The sequence below is a fragment of the Oncorhynchus gorbuscha genome, linkage group LG25 (genome assembly GCF_021184085.1).
Source record: "Oncorhynchus gorbuscha isolate QuinsamMale2020 ecotype Even-year linkage group LG25, OgorEven_v1.0, whole genome shotgun sequence".
Taxonomy (NCBI): domain Eukaryota; kingdom Metazoa; phylum Chordata; class Actinopteri; order Salmoniformes; family Salmonidae; genus Oncorhynchus; species Oncorhynchus gorbuscha.
In genome coordinates, this window is record NC_060197.1 from 47,664,731 (window position 1) to 47,679,514 (window position 14,784).

General features: G+C 48.8%; 1 protein-coding gene across 1 annotated transcript in view; it reads left to right on the plus strand.

The window, feature by feature from the left end:
- LOC124013925 (RING finger protein 150-like) overlaps positions 1-12,246 on the plus strand; it is a 22,863-nt gene extending 10,617 nt beyond the window's left edge. The window contains exons 4-6 of the mRNA XM_046328495.1: positions 7,122-7,218; positions 7,898-8,147; positions 11,439-12,246. Of these exons, the coding sequence (XP_046184451.1) occupies positions 7,122-7,218; positions 7,898-8,147; positions 11,439-11,563 (472 nt within the window). The 3' untranslated portion in view covers positions 11,564-12,246. The remainder of the gene's footprint in view (positions 1-7,121; positions 7,219-7,897; positions 8,148-11,438) is intronic.
- The last annotated feature ends 2,538 nt before the right edge of the window (positions 12,247-14,784 follow it).

A 14,784-nucleotide genomic window follows, 5' to 3' on the forward strand; every position in this document is an offset into this window, starting at 1 on the left:
GATACTACCCTGCAGGTAACCAAACGTTAACCCCACTTATAACCCTCTATGTCAGGATACTACCCTGCAGGTAACCAAACGTTAACCCCATATATAACCCTCTATGTCAGGATACTACCCTGCAGGTAACCAAACGTTAACCCTCTATGTCAGGATACTACCCTGCAGGTAACCAAACGTTAACCCTCTACGTCAGGATACTACCCTGCAGGTAACCAAACGTTAACCCTCTATGTCAGGATACTACCCTGCAGGTAACCAAACGTTAACCCCATATATAACCCTCTATGTCAGGATACTACCCTGCAGGTAACCAAACATTAACCCTCTATGTCAGGATACTACCCTGCAGGTAACCAAACATTAACCCTCTATGTCAGGATACTACCCTGCAGGTAACCAAACATTAACCCCACTTATAACCCTCTATGTCAGGATACCACCCTGCAGGTAACCAAACGTTAACCCTCTACGTCAGGATACTACCCTGCAGGTAACCAAACGTTAACCCCACTTATAACCCTCTATGTCAGGATACTACCCTGCAGGTAACCAAACGTTAACCCTCTACGTCAGGATACTACCCTGCAGGTAACCAAACGTTAACCCCACTTATAACCCTCTACGTCAGGATACCACCCTGCAGGTAACCAAACGTTAACCCTCTATGTCAGGATACTACCCTGCAGGTAACCAAACATTAACCCCACTTATATATAACCCTCTATGTCAGGGTAACCAAACGTTAACCCTCTACGTCAGGATACTACCCTGCAGATAACCAAACGTTAACCCTCTATGTCAGGGTTCTACCCTGCAGGTAACCAAACGTTAACCCCACTTATAACCCTCTATGTCAGGATACCAAACGTTAACCCTCTATGTCAGGATACTACCCTGCAGGTAACCAAACGTTAACCCCACTTATAACCCTCTATGTCAGGATACTACCCTGCAGGTAACCAAACGTTAACCCCACTTATAACCCTCTACGTCAGGATACTACCCTGCAGGTAACCAAACGTTAACCCCACTTATAACCCTCTATGTCAGGATACCAAACGTTAACCCTCTATGTCAGGATACCACCCTGCAGGTAACCAAACGTTAACCCCACTTATAACCCTCTACGTCAGGATACTACCCTGCAGGTAACCAAACGTTAACCCCACTTATAACCCTCTACGTCAGGATACCACCCTGCAGGTAACCAAACGTTAACCCCACTTATAACCCTCTACGTCAGGATACCACCCTGCAGGTAACCAAACGTTAACCCTCTATGTCAGGATACTACCCTGCAGGTAACCAAACATTAACCCTCTACGTCAGGATACTACCCTGCAGGTAACCAAACGTTAACCCTCTATGTCAGGATACTACCCTGCAGGTAACCAAACGTTAACCCTCTATGTCAGGATACTACCCTGCAGGTAACCAAACGTTAACCCCACTTATAACCCTCTACGTCAGGATACTACCCTGCAGGTAACCAAACGTTAACCCTCTATGTCAGGATACTACCCTGCAGGTAACCAAACGTTAACCCTCTACGTCAGGATACTACCCTGCAGGTAACCAAACGTTAACCCTCTATGTCAGGATACTACCCTGCAGGTAACCAAACATTAACCCCACTTATAACCCTCTATGTCAGGATACCACCCTGCAGGTAACCAAACGTTAACCCCACTTATAACCCACTACGTCAGGGTACTACCCTGCAGATAACCAAACGTTAACCCTCTATGTCAGGATACTACCCTGCAGGTAACCAAACGTTAACCCTCTACGTCAGGATACTACCCTGCAGGTAACCAAACATTAACCCCACTTATAACCCTCTATGTCAGGATACTACCCTGCAGGTAACCAAACGTTAACCCTCTATGTCAGGATACTACCCTGCAGGTAACCAAACGTTAACCCCACTTATAACCCTCTATGTCAGGATACTACCCTGCAGGTAACCAAACGTTAACCCCATATATAACCCTCTATGTCAGGATACTACCCTGCAGGTAACCAAACGTTAACCCTCTATGTCAGGATACTACCCTGCAGGTAACCAAACGTTAACCCTCTACGTCAGGATACTACCCTGCAGGTAACCAAACGTTAACCCTCTATGTCAGGATACTACCCTGCAGGTAACCAAACGTTAACCCCATATATAACCCTCTATGTCAGGATACTACCCTGCAGGTAACCAAACATTAACCCTCTATGTCAGGATACTACCCTGCAGGTAACCAAACATTAACCCCACTTATAACCCTCTATGTCAGGATACCACCCTGCAGGTAACCAAACGTTAACCCTCTACGTCAGGATACTACCCTGCAGGTAACCAAACGTTAACCCCACTTATAACCCTCTATGTCAGGATACTACCCTGCAGGTAACCAAACGTTAACCCCACTTATAACCCTCTATGTCAGGATACTACCCTGCAGGTAACCAAACGTTAACCCTCTATGTCAGGATACTACCCTGCAGGTAACCAAACGTTAACCCCACTTATAACCCTCTATGTCAGGATACTATCCTGCAGGTAACCAAACGTTAACCCTCTATGTCAGGATACTACCCTGCAGGTAACCAAACGTTAACCCCACTTATAACCCTCTATGTCAGGATACCACCCTGCAGGTAACCAAACGTTAACCCCACTTATAACCCTCTATGTCAGGATACCACCCTGCAGGTAACCAAACGTTAACCCTCTGTCAGGATACGACCCTGCAGGTAACCAAACGTTAACCCTCTGTCAGGATACGACCCTGCAGGTAACCAAACGTTAACCCTCTGTCAGGATACGACCCTGCAGGTAACCAAACGTTAACCCCACTGCCAGACCGAGGCTGTGGCACTCTGCCAGACCACTCACTCAAAGAGCCCTTATGAGCCCCTCCTTTAGAGTAGAATCCTCAAAACAGTTTGTAAATACTGTTGACATCTAGTGGAAGCCTTAGGAAGTGAAACAGAACTAATATCACCCTGTATCTTCAAAGGGGGCTGAGTTGAAAAAGTACAATCCTCAGATTTCCCCCTTCCTTGTTGGTTTTTGCCTGCCATATGAGTTATGTTATACTCACAGACATCATTCAAACAGTATTAGAAACTTCAGTGTTTTCTATCCAAATCTACTAATTATATGCATATTCTAGCTTTTACGGCGGAATAGCAGGCAGCTTAATTTGGGCACATTTTTCAGCCAAGTTACCCAATACTGCCCCCTACCCCAAAGAAGTTAACCTTATTACCCTCTACGTGAACCCCACTTATTACCCTCTACGTGAACCCCACTTATTACCCTCTACGTGAACCCCACTTATTACCCTCTACGTTAACCCCACTTAATACCCTCTACGTGAACCCCACTTATTACCCTCTACGTTAACCCCACTTATTACCCTCTACGTGAACCCCACTTATTACCCTCTACGTCAGGGGTGTCAAAGTCAAATGGACGGAGGGCCAAATAAAAAATTTAGCTACAAGCCGAGGGCCGGACTGTTCGAATGTTCATTGAAAAATTTTTAAATGACGCATATAGTCTAGTGAACCTAATTGAACCTACTGAAAACCTAACAAATATATTCCAATATGATCAGATAAATAAAGCAATATTTTCTTATGGCTCTGTCAGTAATCTTTAATTTTCAACAGACACAAAAGACAAATTTCCTTTATATAAAAATCCCCATAACATGAACATTAAATGAAAGAAACCGGTATTCAAGGCACCATCAGTAGCCTATATTTTCTATTTTAGCAAAAGTGGGCTAAATTTACTTCAAAGAAAAAAACAATAATAGCAATTTTCTATCATCCACTCAACTGAAATATTTTTAAAATATAATTGGATTGAAATACAATAAAATAAAGTGCAAAAATCTATTAATCAAAAACAACACTTTGTTTAAGGAGAAGTAACATGCAGTGAAAACAAATATTAAACTTTAACTTTTAAACTTGAACTGAGTAAAAACTCTAAATATGTGATTGCACAGTAATGTTCACTTGTTTGAGGTTGAGGGTGATACTTGGTGGTGTCCCATCTTTTCCACAAGTTCATCAATGTTCGGGGTAAGGCTCTGAGCTGAGGAAATCCTCAGAATTGAGTGGAGGTGTTCAGCAGTAAGTCGACTTCTGTGTGATGTTTTGTTCAAGTTCATCAAAGAAAACAGTTGTTCACACAGGTATGTGCTGCCAAACATAGACAACGTTTGAGCAGCCTGGATGCGCAGCTGGGGCATTGTGTCGGGAGGAAACGGGCGAACTCCGCAGCACCCACTGCCGCATATTTTGCCCTCAGTGCATCATTGCATTGGAGGTCAATCAACTCCATTTGGAGGTTTGGTGGTGAGCTTTCCACGTCAACAGCAAATGGGTTACCGAGCAGTTCCAACCTGCTTTTTTGTGCTTCAAAGTCAGCAAATCGGCGTCGAAAGTCAGCGGCAAGCATACCTATTTTATCAGCCAACTGTGCGCTCGGGAACGCACTGGTAGAGAGCTTCTCTTTCATGGTCTGGCAGCTGGGAAAGTGGCTCAAATTTTCTTTCCGCATCTGCGTCTCCCACAGAGTCAGTTTGGTTTTAAATGCCTTCACTGTACTGTACATATCAGAGATGACACGATCCCGACCCTGCAGCTGCAAGTTCATTGCATTCAGATGACTCGTAATGTCACACAGAAAAGCCATTTCACACAGAAACATTTCGTCTCGGAGTTGTGTTGTGTCTTTCCCTTTGCTGTCCAAGAACAGACAAATCTCCTCACGAAGCTCGAAACATCTTTGAAGCACCTTTCCCTGGCTTAGCCATCGCACCTCTGTGTGATAAGGCAAATCACCATGCTCCGTTTCTAACTCCGTCAGAAATGCCTTGAACTGGCGGTGATTCAAACCTTTGGCTCTGATAAAGTTAACTGTGCGCGTGATGATGCTCATTACATGCTCCATTTTCAAGGCTTTACCGCACAACGCTTCCTGGTGTATGATACAATGATAAGCTGTCAGCTCACCTGTCGCGTTTTCCTCTTGCATCTTTTCCCGTATCTTCACCACCAGTCCGCTCCTGTGTCCACACATCGCAGGTGCTCCGTCGGTTGTCAAACCCACGAGTTTTTCCCAAGGCAGCTCCATCTCATTTACACATCTTGACACCTCTTCATACAAATCATGCCCCGTAGTTGTGCCATGCATAGGACGTAAAGCCAAAAACTCCTCTGTCACGCTTAGGCTGGAGTCCACTCCGCGGATGAAAATTGACAACTGGGCAATGTCAGAAATGTCGGTGCTCTCATCCACAGCCAAGGAATATGCAATGAAATCTTTTCCCTTTTTCACAAGCTGCTCTTTTAGATTGATGGACAACTGGTCTACTCTCTCGGCAATGGTGTTTCTGCTCAGACTCACATTTAAAAAGAGTTGCCTTTTTTCTGGGCAAACTTCGTCACAAACTTTAATCATGCAGTTTTTGATGAAATCCCCCTCCGTAAATGGCTGGGCTGATTTAGCGATCTCTTCTGCCAAAATAAAACTGGCCTTGACAGCAGCCTGGCCTTGTGATTTGGCTTTTTTGAACAGAGCCTGTCGAGATTTGAGGCCTCGTTTTAATTCCTCTGCCTTTTGTAGCCTTTGTTCCATGTCCATATTCTTGTTTTTGTCCGCGTGTTTCGTTTCATAATGTCGTCTCAGATTATACTCTTTCAGTACCGCCACACTTTCTCCACACAGAAGACACACAGGTTTTCCAGCTACCTCCATGAACAAATACTCCGACTCCCACCTTGTTTGAAACCCCCGGTTCTCAGTGTCCACCTTCCGTTTTGCCATTTTTGATGGGTATCTGAAAGTTAATTTTACTGTGATGCTGACAACTGCTGTGCCAATAAATATTGAAATGAAGCAGCCTACTGCTCGGTGCGTCACCGTTGCATTGTGGGAAATGTAGTATTGGTGCGTGTAAAAGATCTGCGGGCTGCCGGCTTGCTGCGGTCTGCGGGCCGGTTCTAATAATAAATCAAGATCATCCCAGGGGCCGTAAAAAACCTTCTTGCGGGCCGGATGTGGCCCGCGGGCCTTGACTCTGACATATGTGCTCTACGTGAACCCCACTTATTACCCTCTACGTGAACCCCACTTATTACCCTCTACGTGAACCCCACTTATTACCCTCTACGTGAACCCCACTTATTACCCTCTACGTTAACCCCACTTAATACCCTCTACGTGAACCCCACTTATTACCCTCTACGTTAACCCCACTTATTACCCTCTACGTTAACCCCACTTATTACCCTCTACGTTAACCCCACTTATTACCCTCTATGTTAGACCCACTTATTACCCTCTATGTTAGACCCACTTATTACCCTCTATGTTAGCCCCACTTATTACCCTCTACGTTAACCCCACTTATTACCCTCTATGTTAGACCCACTTATTACCCTCTATGTTAGCCCCACTTATTACCCTCTACGCCAGTTAACTGAACCCCACTTATCATCCTGTCTGAACCCCACTTATCGACCTGTCTGAACCCCACTTATCATCCTGTCTGAACCCCACTTATCATCCTGTCTGAACCCCACTTATCAACCTGTCTGAACCCCACTTATCAACCTGTCTGAACCCCACTTATCAACCTGTCTGAACCCCACTTATCAACCTGTCTGAACCCCACTTATCATCCTGTCTGAACCCCACTTATCGACCTGTCTGAACCCCACTTATCATCCTGTCAGAACCTGTCCCTTATCATCCTGTCTGAACCCAGGACTTATCCCTGTCTGAACCTGTTATCAACCTGTCATAGACCTTTTATCAACCTGTCTATAACCCTCTTATCAACCTGTCTGATACCTGTTCCATCAAACTGCTGGACCACTTAGGACCTGTCCCATGTTATAACTCTTCTGCTAAACCTCGGCACTCTTGCCCTAAGCCACCCGTTATAGACCCATGATAAACGTGAAACACACATGCACTAATCTCCTGTCAGATACCTGTCCCATAAGAACTGCTGGACCACAGGACCTGTCCCATGTTATTGACCTGTTATAACCTGTCATAGACCTTTTATAAACATGTTATAACCTCTGTCTCCTCTCAGACACCTGTTCCATAAGAACTGCGTGGACCCCTGGCTGCTGGACCACAGGACCTGTCCCATGTGCAAGATGAACATCCTCAAAGCCCTGGGCATCGCTGTGAGTCATTTCAGAATCATTCAGGAGTTGTTCAGGAGTCATTTACAGAGTTATCAATGAGTCACTTAGTCTTTTTTTCCTGTTGGTCACCATCAGAATTGAATTGATCCAAATCCATCCAAACTTGATTCCATCACACCAACACAATTGAATATATTTAAACTGAACTGTTTCTCTCTAATCTTTCTCTGCTCTGTCTCTCTCTCTCTCTCTCTCTCTCTCTCTGTGTCTCTCTCTCTCTCTGTGTCTCTCTCTCTCTCTGTGTCTCTCTCTCTCTCTGTGTCTCTCTCTCTCTCTGTGTCTCTCTCTCTCTCTCTCTCTCTCTCTCTCTGTGTCTCTCTCTCTCTCTCTCTCTCTCTGTGTCTCTCTCTCTCTCTCTCTCTCTGTGTGTCTCTCTCTCTCTCTCTGTGTCTCTCTCTCTCTCTGTGTCTCTCTCTCTCTCTCTCTCTGTGTCTCTCTCTGGGTCTCTCTCTGTGTCTCTCTCTGTGTCTCTCTCTCTGTCTCTCTCTGTGTCTCTCTCTCTGTCTCTCTCTCTCTCTCTCTCTCTCTCTCTCTCTCTCTCTCTCTCTCTCTCTCTCTCTCTCTCTGTCTCTCTCTGTCTCTCTCTGTCTGTCTGTCTGTCTGTCTGTCTGTCTGTCTGTCTGTCTGTCTGTCTGTCTGTCTCTGTCTCTCTCTCCAGTTAAATGCAGACTGTCTGGATGACGTGCCCTTGGACTATGAGATGATTAGTGTGGGTGGTGGTGGTGGGGGGGTCGGGGTTCTGGGCCTAGAGGCTGTGGTGTCGGGAGGGTCCAGTGACGGGACCCTCAGTGAGGGTGGGTCGGTGGTTCTAGACCCGGGGGTGCGGAGGGTGGGGCTCCCCCAAGACTACCACGACCCAGACCCTCTGAGGGATAGTCCCATTACTGCTACTACTGATACCCACACAGGTAAGACTACCGACACGCAGGTGAGCCTACCGACATGCAACTACCGACACGCAGGTGAGCCTACCGACATGCAACTACCGACACGCAGGCGAGCCTACCGACACGAGCCTACCGACACGCAGGTGAGCCTACCGACACGCAGGCGAGCCTACCGACACGAGCCTACCGACACGCAGGCGAGCCTACCGACACGCAGGCGAGCCTACCGACACGCAGGCGAGCCTACCGACACGCAGGCGAGCCTACCGACACGCAGGCGAGCCTACCGACACGCAGGCGAGCCTACCGACACGCAGGCGAGACTACCGACACGCAGGCGAGCCTACCGACACGCAGCTACCGAGACGCAGGCGAGCCTACCGACACGCAGCTTCCCGAGACGCAGGCGAGCCTACCGACACGTAACTACCGACACGCAGGCGAGACTACAGACACGCAGACGATCCTTCCGACACACAGACGAGCCTACTGACACGCAGGCGAGCCTACCGACACGCAGCTACCGAGACGCAGGCCGGCCTACCGCAGGCGACTACCGACACGCAGGCGAGACTACCGACACGCAGGCGAGCCTACCGACACGTAACTACCGACACGCAGGCGAGCCTTCCGACACGCAGACGAGCCTTCCGACACACAGACGAGCCTTCCGACACACATACGAGCCTACCGACACGCAGGCGAGCCTACCGACACGCAGGCGAGCCTACCGACACGCAGCTACCGACACGCAGCTAGTGACACGCAGGCGAGACTTCTGACACGCAACTAGTGACACGCAGCTACCGACACGCAACTAGTGACACGCAGGCGAGACTTCTGACACGCAACTAGTGACACGCAGGCGAGACTTCTGACACACAACTAGTGACACGCAGGCGAGACTTCTGGCAAGCAACTAGTGACACGCAGGCGAGACTTCTGACACGCAACTAGTGACACGCAGGCGAGACTTCTGACACGCAACTAGTGACACGCAGGCGAGACTTCTGACACGCAACTAGTGACACGCAGGCGAGACTTCTGACACGCAACTAGTGACACGCAGGCGAGACTTCTGACACGCAACTAGTGACACGCAGGCGAGACTTCTGACACGCAACTAGTGACACGCAGGCGAGACTTCTGACATGCAGCTAGTGACACGCAGCTAGTGACACGCAGGTGAGACTTCTGACACGCAACTAGTGACACGCAGGCGAGACTTCTGACACACAGCTAGTGACACGCAGGCGAGACTTCTGACACGCAACTAGTGACACACAGGCGAGACTTCTGACACGCAGCTAGTGACACGCAGCTACCGACACGCAACTAGTGACACGCAGGCGAGACTTCTTACACGCAACTAGTGACACGCAGGCGAGACTTCTGACACCCAACTAGTGACACGCAGGCGAGACTTCTGACACGCAGCTACCGACACGCAACTAGTGACACGCAGGCGAGACTTCTGACACGCAACTAGTGACACGCAGGCGTGACTTCTGACACGCAGCTAGTGACACGCAGGCGAGACTTCTGACACGCACCTAGTGACACGCAACTAGTGACACGCAGGCGTGACTTCTGACACGCAACTAGTGACACGCAGGCGAGACTTCTGGCACGCAACTAGTGACACGCAGGCGAGACTTCTGACACGCAACTAGTGACACGCAACTAGTGACACGCAGGCGAGACTTCTGGCACGCAACTAGTGACACGCAGGCGAGACTTCTGACACGCAACTAGTGACACACAGACGAGACTTCTGACACGCAGCTAGTGACACGCAGCTAGTGACACGCAGGCGAGACTTCTGACACGCAACTAGTGACACGCAGGCGAGACTTCTGACACGCAGCTAGTAACACGCAGCTACCGACACGCAACTAGCGACACACAGACGAGACTTCTGACACGCAGCTAGTGACACGCAGCTAGTGACACGCAGGCGAGACTTCTGACACGCAACTAGTGACACGCATGCGAGACTTCTGACACACAGCTAGTGACACGCAGGCGAAACTTCTGACACGCAGCTAGTGACACGCAGGCGAGACTTCTGACACGCAGCTAGTAACACGCAGCTACCGACACGCAACTAGCGACACACAGACGAGACTTCTGACACGCAGCTAGTGACACGCAGCTAGTGACACGCAGGCGAAACTTCTGACACGCAGCTAGTGACACGCAGGCGAGACTTCTGACACGCAACTAGTGACACGCAGGCGAGACTTCTGACACGCAGCTAGTAACACGCAGCTACCGACACGCAACTAGCGACACACAGACGAGACTTCTGACACGCAGCTAGTGACACGCAGCTAGTGACACGCAGGCGAGACTTCTGACACGCAACTAGTGACACGCAGGCGAGACTTCTGACACACAGCTAGTGACACGCAGGCGAAACTTCTGACACGCAGCTAGTGACACGCAGGCGAGACTTCTGACACGCAACTAGTAACACGCAGGCGAGACTTCTGACATGCAGCTAGTGACACGCAGCTAGTGACACGCAGGCGAGACTTCTGACACGCAACTAGTGACACGCAGGCGAGACTTCTGACACACAGCTAGTGACACGCAGGCGAGTCTTCTGACACGCAACTAGTGACACGCAGGCGAGACTTCTGACATGCAGCTAGTGACACGCAGCTAGTGACACGCAGCTAGTGACACGCAGGCGAGACTTCTGACACACAGCTAGTGACACGCAGGCGAGACTTCTGACACGCAACTAGTGACATGCAGGCGAGACTTCTGACACGCAGCTAGTGACACGCAGCTAGTGACACGCAGGCGAGACTTCTGACACGCAGCTAGTGACACGCAGGCGAGACTTCTGACACGCAACTAGTGACACGCAGCTAGTGACACGCAACTACCGACACGCAGCTAGTGACACGCAACTCCCGAGACTGCCGACACTCAGGCGAGACTTCCGACACGCAACTAGTGACACGCAGGCGAGACTACCGACACGCAGCTAGTGACACGCAACTACCGAGACTGCCGACACTCAGGCGAGACTTCTGACACGCAGCTACCGACACGCAACTAGTGACACGCAGGCGAGACTACCGACACGCAGCTACCGACACGCAGCTACCGACACGCAGCTACCGACACGCGACAGGCGGGCGAGACTAGCGGCACGCACGCACAGCACTCATAGTGCCACCTGGTGGCAGCTTTAATTAATTGTATCCTCACCTCTCCCTCTTTCTCTCTCATCCCTCTCCCTCTCTGTCTCTCTCATTGTTCTTTTGTCTCCTCCTCCCCCTGTCTCTCTCTCTCTAGGTGAGTTCCAGCCCATGACCAGCAGTGCGTCTGTGGCATCCCTGGTGATCGCCGTGGAAACGGGGCTGTCTGACGAAGAACTGTCACTAGAACCACCAACCCCTACTGGGGACAACCAGTCCTGAGACCACAGGGCCTAACTGGGGCCACACTGGTGCCAGAACCATGACTGTACCGGGGTTAAGTCTGGTTTAGGCTGGCCCTGGGACAAATCTAACCTGGGACAGAGGACGGAAACATACCTGCAGGCTAAGATTTACTTGGACTATGGCTGCATGTATGGACATACCTGTCTATGGCTACCTGGGATGGACCTACCTGTCTATGGCTACCTGGGATGGACATACCTGTCTATGGCTACCCGAGATGGACATACCTGTCTATGGCTACCCGAGATGGACATACCTGTCTATGGCTACCCGAGATGGACATACCTGTCTATGGCTACCCGAGATGGACATACCTGTCTATGGCTACCCGAGATGGACATACCTGTCTATGGCTACCCGAGATGGACATACCTGTCTATGGCTACCTGGGATGGACCTACCTGTCTATGGCTACCCGAGATGGACATACCCGGGGTGGACATACCTGTCTATGGCTACCCGAGATGGACATACCTGTCTATGGCTACCCGGGATGGACCTACCTGGGTTGGACCTACCTGGATAAACTGATCTGGGATGGACCTACCTGGATAAACTGATCTGGGATGGACCTACCTGGGATGGGATTACCTGGGATGGACCTACCTGGGATGGGATTACCTGGGATGGATTACCTGGGATGGACCTACCTGGGATGGACCTACCTGGGATGGACCTACCTGGGATGGACCTACCTGGGATGGACCTACCTGGGATGGGATTACCTGGGATGGACCTACCTGGGATGGACCTACCTGGGATGGACCTACCTGGGATGGACCTACCTGGGATGGGATTACCTGGGATGGACCTACCTGGGATGGACCTACCTGGGATGGACCTACCTGGGATGGACCTACCTGGGATGGGATTACATGGGATGGGATTACATGGCTCACCTCGTACCTACATGGGGAATAGACTGGCTATGGTTTATGGTCCTCTGCCCTGTATGGATTATGGAGCTGTAACTACAGTATGGAGTAAATAGGTGTTGCTATACCTTTCTGAGATATGGACTTGGCTGGTTGGTTACCTGGTGGCCAATTCTGTGTCATGGAACTGTTACATGGAGCCCAGGAAATGCATCTGGAACAAAGTGTTTCACAATAAGAGTTCAGATCACACACTGACCAATATGAAACAACGGGACCTTGGGATCTGTTAAACCCATGTCTCTAGAAGCGACAGTTTGAAACGGGACCTTGGGATCTGTTAAACCCATGTCTCTAGAAGTGACAGTTTGAAACGGGACCTTGGGATCTGTTAAACCCATATCTCTAGAAGCGACAGTTTGAAACGGGACCTTGGGATCTGTTAAACCCATATCTCTAGAAGCGACAGTTTGAAACGGGACCTTGGGATCTGTTAAACCCATATCTCTGGGAGTTTCTGGGTTAAACCCATATCTCTAGAAGCGACAGTTTGAAACGGGACCTTGGGATCTGTTAAACCCATATCTCTAGTTTGAAAACCTTGGGATCTGTTAAACCCATATCTCTAGAAGCGGGACCTTGGGAGTTTGAAACGGGACCTTGGGATCTGTTAAACCCATATCTCTAGAAGCGACAGTTTGAAACGGGACCTTGGGATCTGTTAAACCCATATCTCTAGAAGCGACAGTTTGAAACGGGACCTTGGGATCTGTTAAACCCATATCTCTAGAAGCGACAGTTTGAAACGGGACCTTGGGATCTGTTAAACCCATATCTCTAGAAGCGACAGTTTGAAACGGGACCTTGGGGACCCATATCTCTGGGATCTGTTAAACCCATATCTCTAGAAGCGGCAGTTTGAAACGGGACCTTGGGATCTGTTAAACCCATATCTCTAGAAGCGACAGTTTGAAACGGGACCTTGGGATCTGTTAAACCCATATCTCTAGAAGCGACAGTTTGAAACGGGACCTTGTCCACCATCACGCAGAGACATACAGTACTGTTGTAGCTTACATGACACGAGGTTCACTCAATACTCGTGAACAACCGGTGCAGATATCACGGGGACTTTTATTTTGGAAAAAGCCCTCTGGGAGATGTAATTCAGTGGACCTAGCTTGGACATGGTCTCCGGCTGTGTCTGGAACGAGGCTGGTCTCTACCTACGGTAACCATGGATACGAACACACAACTACGTAGTGTTGCTTCAACAGCGCTGCGGTATCTTTACAGTACCACACCAGTATTATCTATACCCTGCCTGTGTCTATTTCTATGGTCATAGATCTGCCGGTCAGTCTGTCTATATCTGTACCGTGATCTCACAGTATTGCATTGGTTTATTGTTGTTTATTATTCCTGCTTTTTTACTACATACAGTACCTCTGTCTGGCTTAACTGTCCAATCAGAGTTGGTTGTGTCTTTTGACTGGCCAATCAGAGTTGGTTGTGTCTTTTGACTGGCCAATCAGAGTTGGTTGTGTCTTTTGACTGGCCAATCAGAGTTGGTTGTGTCTTTTGACTGGCCAATCAGAGTTGGTTGTGTCTTTTGACTGGCCAATCAGAGTTGGTTGGGATGTGTTGTTGCCATGGTGTTGCCAATAACTGCCATTTTTAAAACATGTTCATGTTCAGTAGGAAAAGGTTTTGGAACGTTCTAGATTTAAAAAAATTCTATGAATAGAGCCGCTGTGATTTCAGTATTTTACATGTCAGAGAGGCATGTTTGTTTGATATTGAGCAAAAATATAAACACACCATGTAAAGTGTTGGTCCCATGTTTCATGAGCTGAAATAAAACACAAATGTTCCATATTCACAAAAAGCTTATTTCTCTCAAATTTTGTTGTACAAATGTGTTTACATCCCTGTTAGCGAACATTTCTCTGCCAAGATAATCCATCCACCTGCCAGGTGTGGCATATCAAGAAGCTGATTAAATTGTATGATCATTACACAGGTGCACCTTGTGCTGGGGACAATAAAAGGCCATTCTAAAAATGTGTAGTTCCCTGAGGGAGCGTGCAAATCTGCTGCTGCAAAAAAAAATCGATGTTTATTTCTCTACCATAAGCCGCCTCCAACGTCGTTTTGGTATGTCTATGTCTGTATGTCTAACAGGTCTCACAACCAGCTTCTCCGCCTGCGGGATCATCTGAGACCAGACAGCTGACGAAACTGACGAGTATTTCTATCTGAAATTAAGCCCTTTTGTGGGGACAAACTCATTCTGATCACTCTGACTGGCTCCCTAGGGGA